At 35.3% G+C, this 18,769-nt stretch overlaps 1 protein-coding gene across 5 annotated transcripts in view; it reads right to left on the bottom strand.

Moving 5' to 3' along the window:
* The window catches only part of SH3KBP1 (SH3 domain containing kinase binding protein 1), a 457,572-nt gene that overhangs the window by 229,728 nt on the left and 209,075 nt on the right, over positions 1-18,769 (bottom strand). For all 5 annotated transcript variants that reach the window (XM_051985147.1, XM_051985148.1, XM_051985150.1 and 2 more), the window contains one exon: positions 3,311-3,414. In XM_051985147.1, coding sequence (XP_051841107.1) covers positions 3,311-3,414 — 104 coding nt within the window. The remainder of the gene's footprint in view (positions 1-3,310; positions 3,415-18,769) is intronic.

The raw sequence follows: 18,769 nt of genomic DNA, 5'->3' as shown, positions 1-18,769 counted from the left end.
TAAGTTCAGGTTTGGTTGATAAAAAATCCTGAAAATCTGCAAGTTCATTGAATATTCATTTTTTTTTCATTCAATATGAAAGGCAATTTTGCTGGATATGATATTTTTGGCCTCAAGCCTAGTTCTTTTGATTGTCGATAGATATGATATAAAGACCTGGATCTTTTATTGTGGCTTTTGTGATAAATCTTTTACCATTCTAATTGTGGCTCCAACATATCAGAATTGTTTTTTTCTTGGTTCTTGCAAAATTTTCTGTGATCTAGTGTTTCAAAATTTGGCAATAATGTTCCCATGTGTTTCTACAAAGGATCTCATTGAGGTGTTATTCAGTGGGTTTTTTCTATTTCTACTTTCCCCTCATATTCTATTATTTCAAGACAATTTTCTTGGATTATTTCTTGCATTATTGTGTGAATGTCCTTTTTTTGTTTTTTGGTCACAACATTCAGGCAGTCCAATTATTCTTATATCTTCTCTTCTTGATCTATTCTCCAGATCTGTTGTCTTTCTTATGTTTCACATTCTGTTCTATTTTTTCATTTTTTATAATCTGTTTTGTTATTTCTTGTTCTCTCATAACTTCACTGGCTTCCTCCTGTCTGATTCTAACTTTCAAAAAAGTTATTTTTGTCTTTGAGACTGTGTATCTCCTTTTCTAGCTGGTTAATTTTTTCTCAATAATCTTTGTTTTTCTTGCATGTTTTTTTTTTTTAAATTATTTTAGTTTTTCCTCCATATCTCTCATTTGATTTTTAAATTCTTTTTTGAGTTTTTCTATACATTCTCTCAGAGCAGGGAACCACTGCACATTACTCTTTAGGGTAGAAACCTTTTTACTCCAGTGTCTGCCTCTGAAGATGAACCCAGGTTTTCCCTGTTCCCATGGGAAGTTTCTATGGTGGGATTCTTTCTTCTTTGATGAATTTTTTTAATAAGATGTATTAATGTAAGCACCTTTAATCATGGGGTGGGGGAATGATGTCTCTGGCTTTACTTCAGCTTTCCAGTCTGACCAGTCACCCCCAAACCAAGAGCTCAACTCTCTTGCAAGTGCCCACAGCCAGCAGTACCCCTGCAGGCTGCCTTTGCAGTCAAGTTCCTTCTTGCTCAGGACCATGTCCCTGCAGCATAGCTGGGCAGGGGGTTCCCAATCAACCAAAATGCATTCAGTCTTCCTGGACTCAGACCCCACCTCTCCATCAACAATCCAGAAGATCAAAGTTTCTGTGGTTCCCGCTTAGGCTACAGCCATACTCAGCTAGCTCATTCCCCACTTTCTGCAGAGCTAGCCCAGAGGTATTACCAGAAGGTAATCCTTCACAAGGATTAATCCCAGCCTGGTCTTTCTTCAGATCTCAAGCTGTACCTGGAGGACCCCCATTCTGCTCCAAATCTTCTTGATTTTTCACCACTCTGTTCAGCCTCAGACAAAATTTTGTTCTATTTGTGGGCGAAATTTACTAACCTACTCCACCATCTTCCCAGAATCCTACTTCAATACTTGTAATCTTAAACTCTCAGGAAAGATCTGAACTAAAAATAACCAAAATCTAGCTGAAATTTTTAAAAAGATACTGTTGATTTCTTTCTCAGAGGATATCACTTTAAAATATTGTTTTACAACTCAATCCTTTTATGTTAAAAAAAAAAAAAAGTATTTTTCAAAGATCTTACTAGATGTTGATAACAATTTGTTAGGGAGTACAAATATTAGTATCTCCCTTTTGGAGAAAAGGGAATTTGGCTTATTTCTGTAATTAGGTTAATTAGGTAAGGGGTATGTTAACAATCAGCCACTTCCTGTAAAATAAACCACCATTTTTAATCACAAACATCTGATAAGAGTGACAATTTTAGAAATCAATAAAATATATCTTAAAATGTAAACAGATTCCTTATTTTGATGTAAAAAGAAGAAAAGTGGGTTGTTCCAAACATGTTTAAGCAATAATTAACCAAGACCTAATTGTATGGCTAATTTTCTCCCTTTCCTGTAAATGAGTTCTTAAGTCACTGCTCAAAAACTTAGATATTATTGAAAAGGAAATGAGGCCCTACTATTATTCCCTCTTAAAATCAAGATAAATAGTGAACATATTTAGTCATTTACCTGTTCTAATATTTCAAGATATATGTTTATAAACACTTTATATTAGTAACTATATTTGAGTTGCCTAGTTCTTGAAGCAACTATTTGATTGAAGTTGATTGAAGCAACTATTGTCACTAGGAATCTAAGAGCTTTAAGTCAAAGCAAAAATGATTATGGAAAACTTCCCAAACCAGACATACATAAAATCTTTATATTAGATTAATCTTTAAATGGTAAATTAAGGATAATGTTTTAAAAGCAATTTAGGAATTTAATTATTTCCTCAAATCTATTTTAAAGAATTAAGAATTTCATTTTTCACATTTTAAAAAATAATTTATCAATGTTATTTTCACTTCTTACTATTACTCCACATTGTTAAGCCTTCTCCACACATCATTTCCTTATTACAAATTATCTCTAGATAAATGAAAGAAATGATCAGGAAAATAGAAAAACTTGAAACCATAGGGGCAAAACAAACGAACACACTGGCTAAGACTGATATTATATGCTTCCTTATACAGGCCTGGTTCACTTAGGATCTAAATTTTAGGTCAAATATCCATTTGGAACTTACTGTTTCTATTTTCACTTTTTATCTACTATGCATTCCTTCCCATCATCAAACCTTAAAGGATCACCTAGTTCAAATCAAATTCAGCAAGCATTTTTAAGCCACTATCATGAGCTAAGCAACATGCTAGCTGATGGTAATACAAATTCAATAATGAAAAAAAAAAATCCATGTTCTCAATAAATTTACATTCTAATGACTCCAAACCCAGAAGTCTATACATTGCACCACCTAGCCACTCTAAATTCGATCATATCTCACTCTTCATGATTTTATTTGGATTTTCTTGGCAAAGATACTGGAGTAGTACAAAATTTCCTTTTCCAGCTCATTTTACAGATGAGGAAACTGAGACAAACAAGATTATTTGACTTTCCAGGGTCACACAGCTAGCAAGTATTTAAGACCAGAGTTGAACTCAGGAAGACTCTAGATGTGGCACTCTATTTGAGCATAGTTCCACTGCCTTCTAAGGTCCTATCTCAATCTAAAATAACATGATTCTGTCATTGGCTCCTCATGGATATGCTGGCTAAGATATAATCAAAGCAATTCATATGTATGACATTCTAGAAACCAACACTTCTAAGAACTAGGAATGTCCATATCATACACATAGTACATAAAAAATTGCTTACCTCTCCTACTACCTCTATGATGTCACCAACTTTCAGTTCCAATTCATCATCATTCTGGGGCAGGTAACTGAAAGCTACCTGACATCTTCGCCTTCGATTGCGCTCTAAATAAAGGGAAAAACAGAATATTCAGATAAAGTCTTTGAAAAAGTAAATACATAAATTTTTGAAAATGTTTAAAAAATGAATAAAGCTTCCTGAGCACAAAGATGGATTAAAGCTCACAAATCTTGCTTATGATCTTTGGAAGATGACAAGGAGTACACCAGCATTGATCTCTTAGGAATGAATAAGGCATAATGCATCATTTAAAAAGTCTTAAAAAATTTTTTTTAACAAAAAACTGCTGAATCTGGTAAAAATGAAGATGAATAACTTATCAAATTGTAGGAGAAGCATAAAACCCAAATCCTAGGCACATTGGGGAGCTAACTACGCTATTTTCCAAAGTATTTTTTAAACTAATGGAGTATTGCCTAGAAATAAGAAATGTCTGATTCAGAGAAAAGGAAAATGTTAATTTTGGAGAACATATAGGAAAATTGGGACACTAAGACATGGTTGGTGAAGTTGTAAATGCATTCAAACGTTTTAGAGAACATTTCGGGACTATGCTCAAGAGGTTATAAAACTCTACATACCCTTTGCTCCAGCAATATCATTATTAAATTTGTACCCCAAAGACATCTTAAAAAGGGAGAAGGACAAATGTGAATATTTATAGCAGCTCTTTTTTGTAGTGGCAAAGAATTGGAAATTGAGGAAATGCCCATCAATTGGGAAATGACTGAACAAATTATGCTATATGAATATAATGAAATACTATTGCTCTCTAAGAAATGATGAGCAAACAAATTTCAGAAAAACCTGGAAAGACTTACATAAGTAATTGGGAAAAAAAATAAAATACTATTTTTAAAAAGGAGGGAAAAAAATAAAAGAATGGTTTGATTCAAATGCTGAAGACTAGATAGGGAGAATCTGACCAAAAAACAAAAGAAAAAAATGACCTGCTATGGGGGGAAAGGGAGACATATGGGAACTAACCCATTTATAATCCATTTGAACTGGGGCCAGTCATATTTTTGTGTGACAACCATACCTGTCATATAAATCAATAATTCCTAACAATCCCCAGAATCATATGAATCAAATCAAGGTAAAAACAAAATTAAACTAAACTAAAGCTATACTTCACTAAAGTAGTAACACAAATTAATAATTTATTTCCCTACCCCTGAAATTCTTTATTCTTTCTTTAAGACTTTTAAGACTGAGCTCACAGCAGTAATGAACTGAACCAGCTACACCTAGTGAAAGAACCGCTGCATAGAATTCCCAATCCCTCTATTTTAGTCCGCCTGCATTTTTGATTTCCTTCACAGGTTAGTTGTATACTATTTCAAAGTCCAATTCTTTTTGTACAGCAAAATAACTATTTGGACATGTATATATATATATATATATATATATAGTATTTAACTTATGCTTTAACATATTTAACATGTATTGGTCAACCTGCCATCTGGGAGAAGAGGTGGGGCAAAGGAGGGGAAAGTTGGAACAAAAGGTTTTGCAACTATCAATGCTGAAAAAATACCCAATCTATATATCTTGTAAATAAAAAGCTATAATAAAAAGACTGAACGCACAGCACTTTCCATAATCCACATAATAAAAACCTACAAATAAGAGTCACAATAATTGTCACTACCCTTCCCCAATATTCTTTGTATAAGGCAGATTTGGGATTCAATTCTTGCCTCTGCCTATGTCACTTTGGATAACATTTCCAATCTGTTCCTTCATCTGTTAAAAAAAAGAAAAATTAGTCCTCAGGTGGTTTCCAATTCTAAATCTGATTCAGTGATCTAATTTTTATAAAGACTTACAAGTCAGAAATGACCTGGGAGATGAATAAATCCAATATAGAAGTAACAATACTTTATAGGATAGGAGGTCTTTTTTTTTTTTTATTTTAATAACTTTTAATTGACAGAACCCATGCCAGGGTAATTTTTTACAACATTATCCCTTGCACTCTCTTCTGTTCCGATTTTTTCCCCTCCCTCCCTCTCTCCACCCCCTCCCCCTTCCCCAGATGGCAAGCAGTCCTATATACATGTTAAATGTTACAGTATATAGGATAAGAATTCTTAACCTAGGACCCGAGAACTTAGGGATTTTTAAATAGCTTTTTCTTTTTTTTTTTTTAATTTTTCCAAATTTGTGTAAAGATAATTTCCTACATTCACCTTTGCAAAAACTTGTGTTCCAATTTTTTTTTTCTCTCTCCCCCTTCCCACAGACAACAAGCAATCTAATATAGGCTAAATATGTGCAATCCTTTTAAAAATATTTCCATATTCATCATGCTGCTCAAGAAAAATCGGATCAAAAGGGGAAAGGAAAAAAAAAAAACACATAAAGGTTAAGAACGCTCCCTTCGGTAACTATTGGAACGATACCACTTCCGGCTAAACTGGAAGCTCTCTGAGGGCGGGGACTTTCATTTCTCCACTTCCTGTGAGAGCTACCACAGAGGAAGACTCGACGCGCGGCAGAAATTTGGCAGAGGCCAGGGCAGCTGGGAGCAGCTGCAGCCACGGGGGCCACCAGGGCAGAACTGTGTCATGGAGGAAAGAACACGTGCGTCTCAGTGTGCACGCAGGTGGTTACAGAGAAAGCGCTTAAGAGCCGCAGCGCAGGCTACACTAGCCAGAGCCGAATGCGTGTCTCACGGACTTTTTTTTTTTTTTTTTTTTTAATTTTTGGTTAACACGAGACAGAAGCACAGAGCCGCGGAGCAGAGGGAGAAGTCATTTCTGAGACGTTCCCTTCGCCAGGGCGATCACTAACCTCATCCCTCTCCTTTACAGCCATGACGTCTCAAGGTGATGATGACAAAAGAAACGTTCAGAACGGTTTTAAAGTAATGTGGATCCCCTGTAGGGAACACGCGGAGGGAGGAGGGTTTGGTGGGAGGACTGCCCTAAGGCAAGGAGATTCATATGCAGCCGCAATAATAGCTCCCTGCCGAGCGCATTACGGTCTGCAAACAGCAGGGGACCAGAAAGGGAAAAGGCCAATCTATTCTATCACTAAGCCAGGCAAATCAATATTCCTCAAAAGCCTCTACGGATACTATTCGGTTGGTAGCCTAATTCTGTCTTTCATTTTCCTCCGTCTGGATTATTCTAAAGAAAAGCACATTTGAATAGTTGCATTATATATGATAGGGCGGAAGCATAATTTAATAATCCGGATAATAATTCATCAATAAGCATTTATTAAGTGCTTACTGTGTGCCAGGCACTGTGCTGAGCATTGGGGATACAAAAAGACAATCCCTGCCCTCGAGGAGTTTACAATTTAATGAGGGAGACAATGTATAAACAAATCTATCTATACATATATGTATGTATACATATATATTCCTACACAGACATATAAACAAATATATAAAAAGCAAGCTGAACAGCATAAATGGGAAATGATTAAACAGAAGGTACTGGAATTAAGAAAAGCTGAGGAAGGCTTCCAGGAGAAAGTGGGATTTTAGTTGGACTTAAAGGAACACAGAGAGGTCAGTAGTCAGAAAAGAGGGGGAAGTGACCAGAGCCAAAAGAAAGGATGTCTTGTTCATGGAACATCCTGGAGGCCAGTATTATGGAATCAAAGAATATGTGAGGGAATTAAGGCATAAAAAGATGGGAAAGGTAGGAGGGCATAGGCTTTGAATGGGCCAACAGGGTATTCTGTATTTGCTACTGGAGTCAACAGAGAGCCACTGGAGTTTATTGGGTAGGTGGATACATAGAAAATCATTTTAGTGGCTGAATGGACAGAGCTGACCCATCAGTAGGCTATATGTAAATCTGAAGTTACCAGGAATAGTCTGAGAGCCAGACCTAGACTTGTTATAACCTAGCTGTGTGATGCTGAACAAATCATTAGACTTGTTCGGGGTTGTTTTCCTCATTTACAAAACTAGTATTTGAATTCCATGACATGTAAAGGTCTTTCCTGCTCTGACATTTGGTGATTCTCTCCTGACACTGACAAACAATATTTCAATCTCTTTTTCTTTAAGAAAAGAGCCAAGACATTTAATAACAGCAAGATACTGGACATATTCAACAGAACAATTCTAAAGATTCCTTCTTGCCAATAGACCCAATGGCAACAATATCAATGAGGACACGAATCTCTGGAGCAGATGATGGACCCCTTCCTGCTTGTTATCCAAAATAGAAAGTCAAATAATGTTTTATTCCTCCATTTCCATGGCATCATAAATTCTATAACCCCAGATAAATTCAAGATTGAATATAAAGTCCTCCATTTGGCGATGAATGTCCTCCATAATGTGACATTTTAAAAATTTGAGAGATGTAGTTTCTAGGTAACCTAATCATTTTATTAATAAGGCCAGCAGGTTATTAATAAAAGGAAGGTCATTTGACCATCTCTCTTAGATGGAAGACTCCTACTGGCAGTGGGATTACAGTTTATATGCATTTCAAAGAGAAACTGCCCCTGCGGGATGCCTGCTCAATTCTGAATGGTTAATCAAATAGGAGATGAGCTATCTTGGGGTATGTAGCTTAGGTCACTCAAATCTTAGTCAAAGATTCGTCAGTTTCCATATCATCTACCTTGGTATTAGGGAACATCAACATTTTCCCAGAACCTGTCAAGCAAACACGATGAGCAAAATATACTCATTAACCCAAACTTAGAATTTCTTTTACTGAACAATTAGATTTTGGTCCATTTAAATGCCTAAAATAAGTTTCCCAAGCTACTTGATTTCTGGTTGAGGAAGTAGAAAAAGGGAAAAACTGATCCTAATACAATAATCAGTTATTAAATAAGAGAGAACAGTTCATTTGTCACAATAACTTGACTCCTTCCTATCTTTCCAATCTTGTAACATTTCTTATATTTTATCCCCCTCCACATACAGTCTAGCTTTCGAAAAGACCCCAATACTTCATCTCCCAGCACCATGACTTTCTTTTGAGTTTGTTTGGTTTTTTTTCCTTTTTTTGCTGAAGCAATTGGGGTTAAGTGACTTGCCCAGGGTCACACAGCTAGAAAGTGTTAAGTGTCTGAGCTTAGATTTGAACTTAGATCCTCCTGACTTCAGGGCTGAAGTCCACTGAGGCCCTAGGTGCCCCGCACCATGACTTTCTGCTGGTAGTCTCTCACTTTTTATCTCAGCCTCCAAGTTTCCCTTAAATTGGTTCAAATCTAACCTTTCTCTTGTCCCTAATGCTACCTGTGTGTTCTCTCCAAGATGACCTTCCATTTTTATTGTATGTTTCTTTTATATGCACAAAGTTGTATGTTGTTCGCCCTATTATAATATCAGCTTCTTGAGAGCAGGAATTATAGTTTTATCTTTATTTGTAAGCCTAGAACATGGCCACAGTGCCTATAATAAACATTTAACAAATGTTTATTTAATTCAATTGTTTAGAAGCCAACTCAAAAGTCATTTAATAAATTGCTTCCAGCTGCCCTATTTAATAAAAAGCCCCAGAGAAATTAAGTGATATCCAAGTTCACACAGATTATTGTTTTTAATTTTTAAAAATGCATTATTTACTTTTAACTTTTTTTTTAGCTATCTTGCATTTCTTTATTTTTAAATTTTTATTTACTTACTTTAAACTTAAATAGAGAATAGAAAAAAAACCAGAAAAACTGTCAGGTACATACCAGAATATAAGAGAAGATTCAAAATATAAAGCAATGAATTTCCATTTCAAGAAAGCATATATGATAAATAATTTACATTGTATTCAGAGCTATCTATGGTTTTTGTTTTTGTTTGCTTCCTTGTGTGTTTTCTTTTTATCTTAGCTGTGCATTTTTTACTGTTTCTCTCCCCCCCCCCCCATCCTGTTCATGAAGGCTACAAGTAAGTGCAGAAATGGATAGATAGACACACACACATACACATGCATACAAACATATACATATATAGATCTCTATAGTCATATGCACATATATAACACATACACACACACATACTCTTATCTCTCTTTGGAAGGCTACAAGTAAGTGCAGAAATGGATAGATAGACACACACACATACACATGCATACAAACATATACATATATAGATCTCTATAGTCATATGCACATATATAACACATACATACACTTATACTCTTATCTCTCTTTGGAAGGCTATACTGTGTTAATTTGTTCCTCTTTTTTCTCTGAAGGTAGATAACATTTTCCTTCACAAGTCCAAGCCTTTCCATATTTTTCTAACTCCACCATCTCATCATTTTTTACACCATATCATTATTCCAACCTTATACTAATTGTTTTAAATAGTCTACTACAATATTGATTAATATGGCTAACATAGTGCAATTTCCCTATTTTTCTCTTTTAAGTAAATCTATTTTAACTTTAACTTTGCTGAGATCATGATTATTAAGTCTGCTTTTTTTAATCTAATAAATTTTACTCCTGATCTTTATTTTATATTGATGTATATCTCTTATTTCCTATTCCTCCTGATTCTTTTGATCTACTTCTAGATCACCTAGATCTGTTACCTTGCCCTCCTATTCTTTAACTTTCTTCCCCAGAATCCCCCCCACCCTATTCCTCTTTAATCCATTCCTGTTAATTTATATATTCTTCTATATACTCCCCTCTTATCCTATTCCCTCATCCTTTTATTTCTTTACAAATTTAGAAAATTTTATTCCTTTCGAAATATATCTGTTGTTCTCTCTCTATCCTTGATCTGACATGAATAAGGTTTCCTCTAAAAATCCCTTATTTTCCTCCCTCCTCCCTCACCCCTTAATCTTATTTTTTCTGAATTTAGAATATTTTAATACTTTTTGAGATACACACACACACAATTTTCCCTCTTTAATCTCCTCTCTTACACCTCATTTGTATAATTACTCTTTTTTACTTTTTCCTACATGATTTTGCTCTACCCTCAGCTCTACCCAATCTTTCTTTCTTTTCTTTTTTCTTTCTTTTTCTTTTTCTTTTTTTCTTTTTTTTTTTTGCTGAGGCAATTGGGATTAAGCAACTTGCCCAGGGTCACACAGCTAGGAAGTGTTATGTCTGAGGCCAAATTCCTCAGGTCCTTCTGACTTCAGGGCTGGTGCTCTACCCACTGCACCACCTAACTGTCCCTATCCCAATCTTTCTTTTACACTATCCAGTTATTAATAACAGTCTTAGACATATGGTTTACATTTCCACATAGAAGACATAAACAAAGTATCCTTATTTTTCTTGGATCTTATATGTCAAATTTTCTATTAAGCTCAGGTCTTTTTGCAACAAAATCCTGGAAGTCTGGCAATTTATTGTATGTCCATTTTTAAAAAATTTCATTATTATACTTAACTTTGATGGGTATGATATTTTCAGTCATAACTCCAGTTCTTTTGCTCTTCAGGATATTCTTCCAAGATCTGTGGTCTTTTAATGTAGTAAGTTGGGTCTTGTATGATTCTAATTGTAGCTCTGCTATATTTGATGTTTTTTTCTAGTTGCTTATAATATTTTCTCTTTGAACTGGGCTTTTTGGAATTTGGCTATGATGTTTTCCTCCAAGAGTCTCTTTCAAGTAGTGATTGGTGGATTTTTTTTCTATTCCTACTTTTCCCCTCTTATTGCAGTACTTTAGAACAATTTTCTTTAATTATTTCTTGCATTATTGTAACAAGATTCTTTTTTTAAATTATGGGCTTTCAGGTAATATTAATAATACTTATGTTTTCTCCAGATTTGTTCTCCGGATCTATTTTTTTATGAGATATATCCTTTTCTACTTTTTTTTCATTCTTTATATTTCATTTTATTATTTCTTGGTCTCATAACTTTGCTGCCTTGCCCTTGACCAATTCTACTTTTCAAGGAGTCATTTTCTTCCTTCATATTCTGGATCTCCTTTTCGAGTTGGCAGACTTTCTTTTCATAATCTTCATTTTTCTTGGCTTGTTCTTAAATTTTTTTTTCATCAATCTCTCTTAATTTTTGAAGCCTTTTTTTTGACAGGAGAAAGGATTTGAGGCAAAAAGTGACTTGCCTAGAGTCACACAGATAATAAATGTTAAGTGTCTGAGACTGGATTTGAACCCAGATCCTTCTGACTTCAGGACCAGTAATTATATCCACTGCAGCATCCAGCTGTCCCTTAAAGTCTTTTGAGTAAGACTGATACCATATCTGGCTACCATCTCTTCTGAAGGGAACTTCCTTGCTAATATATGGTTTGATTATATTATGAATCACATAATTTTCTTCACATACAGTATCCAGTGATATATCACATATGTCTCACTATAACAAGGAAAAAGGATATCATAAGAATTATTCTAGTTCTCCCACCAAGCATAGCTCAACATTATAAAGAAAGATCTATTGTTTTTACTAAGAAAGCTATTATTTGCCATGTTCTAGCTAAATACTGAATTCCTTAAAATCAGAACAAATAGCATGAAAAGGAAAACTATCCAGGTGCCTACATAGATGAGATAGGACTATCCAGAGGAAAAAAAGGTATACAAATGGAGGGGTATGATGACCTGGAAAGACCACTGTAAAACTGGAGGAGAAAAGTTCTATTTCTGCTCCTTCATAAGCTAAGTGACTTGTGGCAAATCATTTACTCTTTTCTTTGTCTACGAAATGAGAGGACTGGTCTAAGATCCCTAAAAATTCTTCTATCTCTAATAATAATTAATAGTAATTTTTGTTATTATTTGGTAATGATAATTAATATTTACACAGTGCTCATTATGTGTCAGGCTAAGTGCTTTACAAATATTATTCTTCACAACAACTTTGGGATATAGATGCTATCAGCAACCTCATTTTTGAGGTGAGGAAATTGGGGCAAATAGGTTAAATGACATGGCCTGAGCCACACATTAAGTGTCTGAGATGGTATTTTAACTCAAGCCTCATACTCTACCCACAGTGAGCCACCAGCTGCTCATAACAAGAAAGCTATGACATCATCTTTTGACCTAAATACCTTTTAAAGTCAAGATCTACCTTGCTAATAACTGCCAGAGGCAATACACTAATACCAAATCTACCAGTTACCATCTTGAACAAAAGGATGATCAAAACCAAGACTGCATAAATGCCAAAGTGAAAAGCTCAAGTGACTCCTACAGAAGTACGAAAAAGCAGCTTCAGGAGCTAGCAACAAAGTAATTATATTTCTCACAGACCAAATTTCTATGTCAGAGGGTGACTTGAAAACCCACCAGGGAACTTGAAGTCTTAAGGTCTGGACACTGCACAATGTTTTATAACATCAGCTTTTCTTGGGGGACCAGGAAAAAAGAAACTTACTCGTACATGAGCCATATAGCTCATATATACAGGTAGAAAGAGATGACTCTAGAAAACATTTTCTGGCCCTGAACCTAATGGTTGGAATTGCATGAACTAGTAAAAGGCAAAAATTCTCTGTAGCTCTAGCCATTATTTTAAAAAAACAAACAAATTTTAGTCTTTCACTTAGATTTTTAATTACAGTTGACTAAAAGAAGAAAGAAAAGAGTGATAAATTTGGAGAGGATCAGAACTGAAAACCAGAGTCTCCATAAATACTTATTCAATGCCTGTTATGTACTAGGTATTGTGCTGTGCTATAGAGATACAAAAAGAGCATAAGGCAGTCCTCAAGGGGCTTACACTTTTAACATCTTTTATTACCTCTTCAACTTTAATTTCTGAAGGCCTCAGTTCCTCATCTGCAAAGGAAGATGATCAGACTAATTCAAGAATTCTCAACCTTTTTTTCAGTCATAAATCCCTTTGGTAATGTATGCTTTACTCAAAACTAGCTTTTATTTTTTATTTATTTATTTTATTACTATTATTATTGTTTTTTGGCTGAGGTAACTGGATCACACAGCTAAGAAGTGTTAAGTGTCTGAGTCCTTCTGACTTCAGGTCTGGTGCTCTATCCACTAATGAAATATAGAGTTGAAAGGAACGTCAGAGACTGAAATACAAACTCCATAATTCTATAGTGGAGGTTGCTGAGAGTCAGAAAAGAAAATAACTTGACCAAAGTAAAGCTAAATCTCCCACCAACATTATCACCACTTCTGTTTATCTCTATGCAGTTCAATTCAACAAGTTGATGCTGAATTGGAAGAATACAGAATTACAGAGTTAGAAGGCATCCAAGAAGGCTTCTAATATTTGAATAGGAATCTTCACAAGTTATGATAATTTGAATTTTGTCTTCAGGCCAGAAAAGGATCCTAATGGGGTGAACACAGGGAGGGACAATCCACTGTCTCCCAAAACAGCCCAGTCTACTTTTGATAGCTGTGAGTCACCACCCAATTTCCTCAACAGTTGGGAAAATGAAATAACATCTCCTGCCAGGTATAATCATTTTCCCTGTCATCTCAGAACACTAAACCAATGTTAACAGATTAATCTTGACCCAGTCACCAACAAGTCAGCATCTACAGAGCAGTTGTTAATTCATCATTATATTAATTGACTGAGCCAAGAATACAGAATTAGAATACCTGAGTTGCCTAAAAATCCTCAGACCTGAGGAAGAACATTAAACTTGAGTTTTACAATGTTATGATGAGGTTTTCTTGCTGAAGAGAATGAGTTTTCAATGAAAAATTATCTTGCTTCAAAACAGCCAATTTTATGTTCTCCTTCTGGCTGACAATAGGAGAAAACACACTAAAGTAACTAGATAGAGAAAAGTACTAAACCGTTTTTTCCCCTACCTGGGGGTGTAGTGTCTGCCAATGCTACCATCATTAATCACCATCCTAAAGAGTATTTTCAGTTTGCAGCTGTTCAGCTGCTAGACTCCTAACTCCCTGTTTATCCCATAGTTTTTCAGTCATGTCTGACTGAACCCATGTGGGTTCCTCTTGGCATAGATACTGGATGTGAAGTGGTCTGCCATTTCTTCTCCAGTTCATTTTACAGATAAGGAAACTGAGGCAAAAATGGCTAAGTGACTTGCCCTGTATCACCCAGCTAATAAGTGTTAGATCTATTCCTTGTCCCAAACTACCAATTGCCTCTTGGACATTTCAAACTGGATATTATTTAGACATCTCTAATTTAGCATGTCCAAAACAGAAGTCATTATCTTTCCCCAAAAATTTCTCTTCTCTACAACAGTCCACAAAAGCACCACTGTCACACTGACAGAGGCTCACAATTCTGTGTCACACCTGCTTGCATTCATCCCATACAGCCAATCTGTCACCAAGTCCAGTTATTTTTATGATCATAGGACCTTTCATATATGTCCCCATATCTCCACTCACACAACTGCCACCTGAAGTGGACCTTCCTCTCTATCCCAGACTACTGTATAATTTGGTGTCTCACTCTCAAATCTCTCCCCAGTCTAATCCACCTAACACTCAACTGCCAAGGTGATCATCTCTCCTATTTAACAAACTTCAGTGGCTCCCTATTATCTCCAGAATCACAAATAAAATCCTCTCTTTCGGGAAAAAGGGGCTTCTAAATCCCTTTACAATCTGATCCTTTCCTATCTTTTCAATCTTACCTTTTACCTTCCTTCACATACACATGGTCCAGTGATTTTGCTGTTCCTCACACAGGACCCTATCTCCCAATTCCATACCTTTTCTTTTTTTTTTTTTAAATAGCATTTTAATACTATTTAATACATACATATACATATACATAATTTATTTCTGGCAAGGCAAGTGAAATTAAGTGTTAAGTATCTGAGGCCAAATTTGAACTCATGTCCTACTAGCTTCAGGGCCTGTGCTCCATCCACTATACCATTTAGCTACCCTAAAGACAATTTTTAAAATTTATTTTCATACAATTTTGAGTTTCAAATTTTCCTCCCTTTTCCCTAAGATGATAAGCAATCTGATATACATTATATATGTGCACTCATGTAAAACGTATTTCTATATTAATCATGTTATGAAAGGAGAAACAGAACAAAAGGGAAAAAACCAGAAAAAAGAATAATTTTTTTCACTTAATTCATCATTATATTAATTGACTGGGCATTCAGACTCTTTCAGTTCTTTCTCTGGATAAACTCCATGCTTTTTCACTGGCTGCCCACTCCCATGCACAGAATGTTCTCCAGCTTCACTGTGGCCTCCTGCCTTCTCTGGTTTCCTCCAAGACCCAGCTCGAATGCCACCTTCAGTAAGAGACCTTTCTCCATCCTCCCTCAATCCTATCCTCAACACTAGCACCTTCCCTCTGAGATTACCTCCCATGTATATACTTTATAGATGATGTATGTATATGATTGCTTGGATGCTTTCCTTCCCATTAGAATGTGAGCTCCATAAGATGAAAGATTAGATTTTTTGCCTTTTTGTATATTTTTTTAAATCCCCACCTGTGCTTCCAGGTAAATGATTTAGGTGTTTGTTGACTAATGACTCAAAAAGATAGATGTAAATCTTTAGTGTTCCTTCAGAGAATCAACCGCTCCTCTGAGCTATGTGGTCCCTGTTATTCTAAGGAAGAGAAGAGTGATGGTGAAAGCCATTTCCTTCTCTCCACAATGTCCTCCTAACCTTCCCACCTTTAGCACCCCCAGCTCATTGTTTCTACAATCAGGGTCTGCAATATCTCTCTATCATCCTCTAGTCCTGAGGTGATAAACATGGCTCTGAAACCAGATTAAAATATAATTAGGAAATATTTAATAAAGTCACTAAAAATACAATAGACTATAGATCATGTTAAAATATAGTTTTCTAACTCTAGATGCTGCTGGCAAGGATCCTATATATATGGCTTGGGGCCCCCTTTTTATTTGAATTTGATACCATTGCTCTAATCTAATAATAAAATGTTCTTCATTTAAAATGAAAGTTAAAAAAAATTCAGTCTTTTTCTTCTCTTCTGGATGACCTTGGTGCCCCTTTTCCTACTTCATATTCTTTATTTCTCCTCATTATAACTCTAAGATCAGTGGGAGAAACTATACAAATATTCCTCCTCAAGGAATATTATTTCTTGTGCTGGAGGAAGGAAAGGGAGAGGCAAAAGCAATCTCCATACTGCAACTGTGTATATGTGTATATATAGAGTATATATGTGTATATACAGTATGCATGTAATATATATTATATATGTGTGCTTGTTTTATATTTTTGAGTGTGTGTATTTTATATGTGTGTGTCTATATACATATATGTATATATAGCATGTGTGTATATATACATGTATGTATATGTATGGCTATGTGTATATGGGTATGTGTGTATAAACGTATGTATAAACTTGGAAGAACTTTCAGATTTCAATTATGTGGATGCTTTTACTACTAGAGATGACATCACAACTCATTCATGCCTTTTCATCTTGTTCCAGTCTTGTCCAAATGCTTCCACAAACCTTTCACAAAGACCTGAAAGCCCTTCATCTCTCTCAGTTTTTAAGCACTTGGTGGGCAGATGTCTGCAATACCTTCATTAGTCAGTCATTGAGCATTTATTAGATACTAGGTGCAGAGCATTGTGATGTTCACTGCGAGTACAAAGAAAGGCAAAACATGATCTCTATTTTTATGAACAAATCAAGGAGTGGACATCCTAATGGGAAAGGCAAAAAGAGCCAGACATGACTGACCAACAACAACTCTTTCCATTACACCATGGACACCAAGGGAAGGACTGCCCAAACCCCATCCAGAAACCTGAGCTCCCAAACCAAATGGTACACTACGAGTAATAGAAATATCAGTGGTACAGCTTTCAGAAGAGATTTGTTAATGTTACACTGTGTATAGAATATCTTATAAGACCCTGGATTAGATAAGAGTGTAAGTAAAACCTAGTTTGGGAGTTTTTTTTTTACTTTTTATGTATCATAGGGCCCTTTGGTAGTCTAATGAATCCTACAGAACACTTCTCCAAATAAAGTTTTTTAAATGCATAATATAAAACAGAAAGGATTACAAAGGAACCCAATTGTGTTGAAATAGTTATCAAATTATTTAAAAATATTTTTCTAAAAACAAGTTTACAGATCTCAAATTAAGAACCCCCAATGTAATTCTCTCTTTATGATAAATACAAAATGGGATGTGGTACACATATGACAGAGTTAAACACATGAAGAATATGGAAATATGTTTAAAAGGATCACACATGTTTAACTTATATCAGATTGCTTGATGTCTTGGGGGAAGGAGAAAAAATATGGATCGCAATAGTCTTAACAGGATGAATGTTGAAAACTATTTTTGCATGTATTTGGAAAAATAAAATACTATTAATTAAAAAAAATAAAAATAAAACACATGAGGTCTGAAAGAAGAGAGAGAAACAACTATATTCCAGACTGGAGTTCTTAGTCCACTGGCTAAATATATACACACTAGGACATGTTTTCTAAAAAATCATTTACTTTTAAAATTCATTTACTTTTATTTTGACTTTGTGCTAAGCTTCTTTAGCATAAGGAGTCTAGTAAGTAACCAAAGGAATGGAAGGAATTCAAATCCCATTGAGGAGTTTGTAACAAAAGGATGAAGCCACAGCTTTGTTCTTTAGAAGATGTGTCTGAGTATACCCACACAAATTGGCAACCTTTGCATAAATTCAGTGTATTGTTTGGGCCCAACCTTGTGGAGGTGAGCATCTCTGCCCTGAGGTTCTCAGACAACAGACACAATGAGTGTCCCACTGCCAACATTCAGATATTTTTCAACTTGCATTTCCAGAACTTGTGTTCCCAAATCCACATCAGAGCTTTTCCACTCCTCAATCTTAAATTGCCACACAAATTTAGTGGATGAGGATCCACAGTCACCTTCCTCACATCAACCCCATTGCTGCAGAGTATACATTTTGAAGAGATTACCAACCATATGAACATTTTCCCCATTTCCTATTTTTTTAATTAAATTTCACTATTTTCAATCTACAAGCTTTTATGTTCTTTTCCTCCCAATTCCCCCACTCTAGGAAAACAAAAACAAAACACAAACATGAATAGTCAAGCATAACTAATTCCCACACTAGCCATTATCCCCGCCAAAATGCATTCTGCATTTTGAGTCTGTATGTATGTTTGCAACTCTAGTTGCGAGGCTTGATCTAGAGAAAACAAACTCACCAATATTCCTTGCTTTTCTCTGTAAGTGACAGGCTTTTGAAAAAGTAAGAAAATCAGTAGCAAAATTCAAGTAAAAAACCCTATTCCCCAATCTGTGTTCTCACCACTGATCTGTCCCTTACAGATATTATTTAGAGCTGTCTCCTCATTAGGTGACTTACAGGGTGCAGCTGCCACCAGTCTTAAAGTTGCCTTAAAGAGTAATTGTTCTACATTTTGTGACCTGTTTCTGAACAGATCCTGACAGTGATCCATGCCACAATTCATTTATAAGCATTACTGGAGGATATCACAATGTTGGTTTTTTAAAAATTATTTTAA

This window comes from Antechinus flavipes, chromosome 3 (genome assembly GCF_016432865.1).
Source record: "Antechinus flavipes isolate AdamAnt ecotype Samford, QLD, Australia chromosome 3, AdamAnt_v2, whole genome shotgun sequence".
In the NCBI taxonomy this organism is placed as follows: Eukaryota; Metazoa; Chordata; class Mammalia; order Dasyuromorphia; family Dasyuridae; genus Antechinus; species Antechinus flavipes.
Note: the sequence above shows the minus strand (reverse complement) of the source record. Positions and strands in the feature narration are given on the sequence as shown.